The following is a 9,153-nucleotide window of genomic DNA, read 5'->3' as shown; positions in this document are numbered from 1 at the left end:
CCCACATACAGACCGGCGGCTCACTGGCTGAGCGAGGTGCGGGTGCGACACCGAGGGTTGCAATCCTGTTGCCGGTCCTGGTCCGGTATGGGTGCGACAGTGAGGGTTGCGATCCGTTGCCGGTCACGAAAAAAGACAAAAAGGAAAAAAAAAAAAAAAAAACCACATTGAGATATCACCTCACTCCAGTTAGACTGGCTATAATAAAAAAGACAGTGAGTAACAAATGCTGACGAGGCTGTGGACAGAAGGGAACACTCTTGCACTGTTGGTGGGACTGTAAATTAGTACAACCACTACGGAAAACAGTATGGAGGTTTTTCGAACAACTACAGACAGATATTCCATACAATCCAGCAATCCCTCTTCCGGGTATATACCCAGAGGAATGGAGATCATTATGTCAAAGAGATACCTGCACTCCCATGTTCATTGCAGTTCTGTTTACAATAGCCGAGACATGGAACCAACATAAAAGTCTATTAATAGATGATTGGATAAGGAAACTGTGGCATAAATACACTATGGAATACTACTCAGCCTTGAAAAATAATGAAATACTCCCATTTGCAACAACATGGATGAACCGGGAGAAACTTACATTGAGTGAAATAAGCAAAGCACAGAGGGATAAATACGCATGTGCTCACTCATATGTGGGAGTTAAGAGGGAAAGGAAGGAAGGAAAGACCACAGTAGTGAGGTGGTCTTACACAGGGAAGAAACTGTCCTAGGGCTACAAAGCAGAGTTGGGGGGAGATGGGGAGGGGGAGGAATGTTGGGGGATAACTGGGTGGGGACATGAGGTACAAAAGTAATTTCTGGTAATAGGTATGTTCCCAGTATAAACCTGGCCCTCACATCATGGGCACGAGGGGTGACAATTAGCTTTGTAAAACATTCCTTTTCTGATGAAATGTTTGTTATCTTGAGTGTGGTAATGGTTTCACAGGTGCAAATGTCTGTCAAAACTGATAAAATTGTGTGCTTTGAATATGTGCATTTTATTGTATTTCAACTATACCTCAGTAAAGTAGGAAAACATTTCCATTTGACCCCAGCTAATCAGGCATTTCTTTGCTCTCTCTTGTAGCATAACTCCTCAAAAAGGTTGGCTACTTTCACTTATCCATTTTTTCTCTTCTCATTCTTTCTTAACCCTTCTCAACTGGCTTCCACTCCCTACCATTCTACCAACACTGCTGTTGTCTAGGTAATGAAGACCTGATTATTGCTAAATCCAAGTTCTCAGTTATTTTATTTGATCTCTCAGCAGCTTTTGACACAGCCATCTGTAATTATGCCCTTCATTCACTTGATTTGCATGCTTCCACACTCCAGGTTTTTCTCCTACTTCATAAAATGTTTCTGGAAGGTCTCCTTTTCTATGTCATCCTGTGACGTAGAAAATGTTGAAGTACTCCAAAGCTTCTTGACCTCTTAATGTTGGAGTACTCCAGAGCTCAGCTCCTGAATATTTTTTCCTTTTTAGTCACTCCCTCTCTTGATGATCTCTATCAATCCAATGACTTTAAATGCTGACTTCAACATTTATACCTGAGTCCAGAATGCTCTCCTGAATTCCACATTTATCCATATAGCCATTGGGCATTCATTGAATATCTCAAATTTAACATTTCCAAACTGAACTTCAGATATTCTATCCAAAGCTTTCTTCATCAAAGCCTTTCCTATCTTAGTTGATGATGACTCCACTCTTTCAGTTACCCTGGCCAAAAACTTTGGTGCTGTACTTGACTCCCTCCTTTTTCTTATACTCCAGATCCAATTTTTCAGCAAATACTCTTGGTCCTGTTTCCCAAACATATGCAATATATAAGTATTTCTCAACATCTGTACTACCGTTAACATGATCTGAGCCCCCATCATGTCTCATTTGGAATAGTGCAGGAACTTCTTTTTTTTACTAATATGTTTTTTAAAATTGTAATAAAAACATATAATGTGAAATTTACCATCTCAATCATCACTACATATACAATTCATTAATACAGTAGTATCAAGTATATTTACATTGTTGTACAATAGATCTCTAAATCTTTTTCATCTTGTAAAGCTGAAACTCTATACCCATTTAACAACTTTCAATTTTCCTTTGCAATAATCTCTTAATTGGTCGCCTTTCTTAATCTTTTGCCTCACTACAAACTATTCTCAATATTGCAGCTGCAGTGATATTTTAAATTAATAAACTTTATTTTTTAGAACAGTTTTAGGTATACAGAAAAAATGAAGCAGTAAGTATAGGGAGCTCCCATATACACCCTGTCCCCACACATGCACGACCTTTCCCACTATTGACATCCTGCACCACATTATACATTTGTTACAATTGATGAACCTACATTGACACACAATTATTGCTTAAAGTCTATAGTTTAAATTAGGGTTCATTCTTAGTGTTGTGTATGCTCTGAGTTTGGACAAATGTATATAATATGTATCCACCACTGTAATATCATGCGGAATAGTTTCACTGCCATAAAAATTCTCTGTGCTCTGCCTATTCATCTGTCCCTCCTCCCTTACCCCCAGCAACAGCTGATCTTTTTATCATCTCCTTAGTTTTGCCTTTTCCAGAGTGTCATATAGTTGGAATCATACAGTATGTTGCCTTTTCATATTGGCTCCTTTCACTTAGTAGTGTGCATTTAAGTTTTCTCCATGTCTTTTCATGGTTTGGTAGCTCATTTCTTTTTAACACTGAATAACATCCCATTGTTTGGATGCAACACAGTTTATTTACTCATTCACTTACTGAAGGATCTCTTGGTTGCTTCCAAGTTTTGGCAATTATAAATAAAGCTGCTATAAACATGCATGTGCAGCTTTCTTGTGTGTATGTGTGGATATAAGTTTTCCATTTTGGGGGGTAAATACCAATAAGTGATTTCTGGGTTGCATGGTAAGAATGTGTTTAGTTTCATAAGAAATTGCCAAACTTTCATCCAAAGTGGGTGCACTATTTTTCATTCCCACCAGCAGTGAATGAGAATTCCTGCTGCTCCACATCTTCGTCAGCATTTGGTGTTGTCAGTGTTTTAGATTTTGGCCATTCTTATGGGTTTGTAATTGTATCACACTGTTTTAATTTGCAGTCCTATAATAACCTATGATGTTGAACATCTTTTCATATGCTTACTTGCAATCTATATATTTTCTTTGGTGAGGTACGTGTTCAGATCTTTTTCACATTTTCAACTGGGTTATTTGTTTTCTTATTGTTGAGTTTTAAGAATCCTTCATATATTTTGGATAACAGTCCTTTATCAGATGTGTCTTATGCAGATATTTTCTCCTAGCCTGTGGCTTCTCTTTTCATTACTGACATTGTCTTTCACAGAGCAGAAGTTTTAAATTTTGACAAAAACCAGCTTATCAGTATTTTCGTTCATGGATCATGTCTTTGGTGTTGTATCTAAAGAATTATTGCCGGGCCGGCCCGGTGGCGCACTGCTACAGTGCACCGCTTGGGAGAGCGGCAGCGCTCCCGCCGAGGGTTCGGATCCCACATACAGACCGGCTGCTCACTGGCTGAGCGAGGTGCGGGTGCGACACCGAGGGTGGTGATCCCATTGCCGGTCACGATAAAAGACAAAAAGGAAAAAAAAAAAAAGAATTATTGCCATATCCAAGGTCGTCTAGGTTTTCTCCTATGCAATTTTTTAGGAGCTTTATAATTTTGTGTTTTGAATTTAGGTTTGTGGTCCATTTTGAGTTATTTTTTGTGAAGGGTGCAAGGTTTCCATTTAGATTCACTTTTTTTTTTTTTTTTTTTTTTTTTTGCATGTGGATGTCCAGTTGTTCCACAGCATTTGTTTTAAAGACTATCATTGCTTTTAAAGACTATCATTGCTCCATTGCATTGTCTTTTCTTCTTTGTCAAATATTAGTTGATAACATATGGGTCAATTTCTAACTCTCTATTCTGTTCCATTGTTCTATTTGTCTGTTCTTCCACCAATTCCACACTATCTTGATTACTGTGGTTTGGCAGTAAGTCTTGAAGTCAGATGATGTCAGTTTCCCCACCTTCAGAGGTCTCTGCAAGTTGCCACTTACTTAGGCAAACACCCGGCCAGAATCAGCCTTTCAGTTTGGCAGGCTCCCAAGCTTTGTCTCCTTGATGGTGACCTAGAGTCATTTGAATTTGGGATATTTGTACTTATTAAAAAGCATTCCAAAGCTGACATATAAAACTAGAGTGCAAATTTATTAATTCAGAATATAAAATATTACTGTCAGGTACCTTCTCTCCTTGTGGCAAGCTCTGTTGTTATGAGTTTTTTATTTTTTTTGGTGAACTTAGAATCAGAGTTGGGTGTTTTGATTATGTGACTGGAGTGTACACTGGCATCAGGCTATGGTAGCAAGTGGTGTCCATTACTTCAAGAGGGAAGTATTCTGCCCAGAGGACGGAGACTTCTAAAATGCCAGCACAGATGTCCTTCTCTAGAAATGCTTAAAAGACCAGACAATATTTGCTTCTATGGCTGTAAATGCAGCTCTTTTTTTTGTTGTTGTTATTTTATTTTTAGTGCTTTTGAGGCTAACCACTGACTCCTGCTGACCAATGCATACTTGATTTCAGATATGCTATTGTGGTCAATCAATTTCAGTCAAGTCTTGGAGGCTAGGGAGCCATTCTGTCTCTTTCTAAAATGAAATTGCCTAACCCTGTTTAGCTCCATTATGTGTAGGCTTAAAAATTTAACCCTACTCTAAATTCATGGGGAATGAATTAGCTCCAGAAGAAAAAAGGAGTATTAGAAGGGCACTTGACTGTAGAGGGCTAAAAAAGCACTCAGTTTGCTAAAGTGACTCTCACCCTAGGCTGGGTAGCAGAATCCTTGCAAAGTTTAAAAAATATAACTATACAAATGTGTGTGTGTGTGTGTGTGTGTGTGCATGTGATTGTGTGTATTTTTTCTAGGCCCCAACCTTAAACTTACTTTTGGAATACTTTTTGAAGTTTTGCTCTTCATCATGTCATCTTTTCTTCCAAAATTTGTGTCATCTACAAATATAATAAGCCTGCTGTCTTTGACTCCAAATTAATTGATAAAAAATATAGACCTGTGGTTTGCCAAATATAAGCTTCTCTTTCTAGGTTCACTATTCATGATTCTTCACTCGGTCACTTCATGACTTCATTCAATCCACGTTTAACCACCATATCTACAGAACAGAGAAGAGCATAAGTATTAGGTTCTGCTTGGGGCAACATTTATTTCTTTTTCTTTCCTTCTTTTACTCAGTTTACTTTCTTTGCCTCCAACTCTATTTTCTTCATTCCTGTCCTAGTCTTACATATGTTCCCTTTTCTTGTGTGTTCATTTTGCTATGGAGAAAAGAACCTCCCTGGTGTTTTGGGGGGATTCCCATGCTGGCTGCCTTCATGCAGCCCTGGCCGAGTCTGCACTTGCCCCAGGTGGCTCTTCGTCATGTGTCAAGCTGCAGCCCCTGTGCAGGGAAGGATTTTCCTCATGCCCATTAGCATTTGGCAGAGGAGGAGTCTCTGAGAATTTCATCAACATCCTCAGGCTAATTTATTTTCCTCCACCTCCAAAATTACTTACTCAAACATCAAATGAGGGCTTAAAGAATATTGAAACACAAAGTATGTGTGTGTTTGGGAATGGGAGAGGAGGAGAAAGAAATTATTAGATTGTCCTCAGCAGACTTCACACTTAATCGAAGCATTATTGTACCTATAACAAAATGAATATTGCTAGTAGGATAAGAGAAAGATTGCCCTAATGTCTATTTCAAAACACAAAGTAACCAATCAGCCACTATTCAATTGAAAGATGGCATTAGTGTAAACTGCTTTGGGAACCAAAGAATTTGTGGTAGATGTTCTGCAGAACACCTCTGTGATAACATGCCGCCAGCTTCCACCTCTTCAAAACTTTTCACTTGGAAATAGTTAATGTCACAATTGAGTAAGGCTAAGAAAGTGAACCTTCCAGGGCTTGCCCAAAGGAGTGATTTTATTTTTTTTAAAAAACCATGACTTTTGCATATAATTCTGTGACCATTATTATTACAAAATATTTTTAATGTGGATCAGGGTAAGCAAGTAGACTTATATTCAAGTGTGGGAAGTGGTTGATTAAGGATTTAATAAGTTGGATATTTTGACTTTTTTTTTGTATTTCCTACCTTCATACAGACAAATCAATGTCAGCATTAGGTAATTAAGCATCATTTAAAGAAAGTTTTCTCAAACATAACTTTGTGACTCTGTAGTGGTTTTGTGGGTGAAAGGAATGAGTTCTGGAGTCAATAGATTCTTTGTAAACCTCAAGAGGTACCATCACTCTTAGCTCAGGAAAGAGTGGCAGGTGGCTGAATGACTACTGTGCTTTAATATTTCAGAGAGAACCCCAAGATCCTCTGAACCAGGCTAATTCATATTTTAAGCCTATGACAAATCCTAAGAATGACAGGAAAGTTTGGGTCAGCATTCAAAAAGCCAAAGGTGAAATGAGTTGTGGGGTCTCTTGATAATGCAACTTTATGACTCATTTATTCATTCGTTATCTATTGAAGGACTTACAATGTGTCAGAACTTCTCTTTAGCACCACACTACCCTTATAAGCTTGAACAAGTCATTATCTTCTCTGAGTCCAAACTTCACCATCCAGGTATTTAATTTACCTCATGGATACCTCATGGAGTGACTCATATCTGTAAGACTCCAGCAGAGTGACTGGTTAGATGCTCAATGAACGCCCTTCCTTTTCCCTTAGCATTTAGACCTCTTTTCCATGTAATTTATAATACTACAAAATAAGTTCCATTTCTTAATAACAAATTTCTCTGTACAGACTTGGGTCAACAGGAATTGCGAGTGATCTGTGTTTGCAGATGAAATTACAGGATTTAAATATTATTACAACTGATCAAATATTTTTGCAAGATAATCTACCAAGTGCAAAGATGTCATTCTTTGCCAAACAGCACTCTGAGGCTTGCTGACTGCAGTACATGCAAATTCACACATTTCTTGAGTCTCTTTGTTTTATAGCAAACATGAGCAGTGACTTCCTTTCATTTATCAATTCTGACTGGAGCGTTTTTCAGTAATACTTAGAAAAATCTCATAAACCAATTTTCTAAAATATAAAAAAAGTCTAAAATTTTCCATGGTAGACATCACTCTATGCATGGAGTTTCAGCTAGTGTGAAGTCTTAACAGAATAGAACCAAAGGAAATGAAAGATGATTTTGTAAACTGAGGATGGTTATAGTAGCTGTCTTCTGATTTATACTCTAAATTTGAATTTGAACTGACAAAGACATGTGCCAAATTGTTACTTCATTAATTCAATCCATCATTTAGGCAATAAATATTAATGAACACCTACTGATTGGAGGCACTGCACCTGGGACTCCAAAGTAAAACTGCATATTCCCCAACATCAAGGAGTTTGCCTAATGAGAAAGATATGTAAACAAATATGTTTTTTTAAGGTAATTGATACAAAAGAAGGAGATCCAAGATGCGGGAGGAGGGGGGAGGATATGAGAAAGATCTAGCTAAGTCAAGATAGGGAACCGGGGTGGCCTTCGGAGGGGAGGCAGGCTGATACAGGAAGGATGAGTGGGAGATTATTAGGTGTATGAGTAGGATGAATATATTTGGCAGTGAGAACAGAAAGAGAAAATCATGGCAGCCTAAGGAAGCCTGGAGTAGTCAGGAAGTAGGGAAGAGTTGGTTGGTGTTGTAAAAGCAGAAATTACTGTGAAAGGCAGGAACAGGAAGGGCTAATGAGAAATGAGGCCCAGTAGGTAGGGAAAGGCCAGATCATATGAGCCTTGCATAGCAGGCAAAGGTATGCCAATGCTTTTTCCCACTCTGTAGGTTGTGGGGAAAGTTGTTGAAGAATTTTGAAGAGAAGTTTCATAATCAAATGGGTTCAGGTTCCTAAAGAAGACAAACAATATTGTGATTGTTTTGCTGTTTACAAGTTACAGAAATGGCATGCATGTCCTTTTGTTCCTAGGGGTTTCAATGGTTCTCATTGTAATGGAGTTCAGGAATGCCAAAAGCAATATTTGCAGTAAATGATACATCAGAATTATAATGAGTCTGTGAGCAGATTTTTGTTAACAGGTTTTTAATAGGCTGTGATGCAATCCTTAATGCAGAACATTTAATTTAATTACAAAAGATAGCCTGGAAATTTGGCTGGGTGTGTTTTTATTGCTCAGTGAATTAAAAGGTTTTTATAGGATTACATTGTTAAGATTCTTGGAGAAAAACACAGATACACCAATGAAAACTTTGTACTCATTTTCTTTCTCTCTTCACAGCAAAGCAGTGAATCTGTCAGAAATAAATTTCACTTGAATTTTGCATAATTTTTATAATTTCAGGGGTTAAGCATCTGAAAGGCCAAAGTGAATCAGCATTCCCTGAAGAAGAAGAAGGTGTAAATGAAAGAGAGGAGCAGTGGGACCACTAATTACCAGTCTGCAGCAAGAAGGCTTCTCGGGAATAACTGAACATTAATTTTTCTGAATGTCTCATGAAATTCCACTGCTTGACTTCCAGAAGCATTCTTCATCTGTTCACTCCACACTCATTACAGTAGTAATACACATCCTGGGAGCCCTCTTGGACTGAACTTTCCAACTAAGTACAAATTGTTCCACATCACTCACATTTAAAAAATAAGCATTTATTTTACAGTGATTTTTTCCTTTTTAAATACATAGAAATTTGCAAACGTGACTGTTCTAACTTTAATACTGCCAGAGCTTAATCCCTGCTGTCCTACTGATATGGTTTGCATTCTAAGGTCAAATGTAGATAACATCACTTTAAGAATTAAAAAAATAAATATTAAATACATTTAGACATGAATGTGTGTATGTGGGTTTAACTGAAAGAGGAATGTCTAATGCAAATTTTTAGTTAAGATTTGGTTTATCGTGTTTCTGTGCACAAAACAGAACAGGGTATTTATTTCAAAATGAAGAAGAAATGCTGGTCATTAAAAACACCACCATGTTAGATATTAAACCTCTTTTCCCCTCCCACAGCATATTGATGGTTACTTGAAGAAACACAGAATTCTTTGTATTTTCTAAGCTGCAACATATATATCTCCCAGAATTTC

The 9,153-nt window shown here is 37.7% G+C and overlaps 1 protein-coding gene across 2 annotated transcripts in view; it reads left to right on the top strand.

The window, feature by feature from the left end:
• Nucleotides 1–8,897, top strand: part of PPP1R1C (protein phosphatase 1, regulatory (inhibitor) subunit 1C) — a 140,085-nt gene extending 131,188 nt beyond the window's left edge. For both annotated transcript variants that reach the window (XM_008577585.1, XM_008577584.1), the window contains exon 5: nucleotides 8,408–8,897. In XM_008577585.1, the coding sequence (XP_008575807.1) occupies nucleotides 8,408–8,496 (89 nt within the window). In that variant the 3' untranslated portion in view covers nucleotides 8,497–8,897. The remainder of the gene's footprint in view (nucleotides 1–8,407) is intronic.
• Nucleotides 8,898–9,153: the final 256 nt, after the last annotated feature.

Source organism: Galeopterus variegatus, unplaced genomic scaffold, assembly GCF_000696425.1.
Source record: "Galeopterus variegatus unplaced genomic scaffold, G_variegatus-3.0.2 Scaffold1546, whole genome shotgun sequence".
Lineage (NCBI taxonomy): Eukaryota > Metazoa > Chordata > Mammalia > Dermoptera > Cynocephalidae > Galeopterus > Galeopterus variegatus.
The sequence above is the reverse complement of the archived record's forward strand: the minus strand, read 5'-3'. Positions and strand labels throughout refer to the sequence as shown.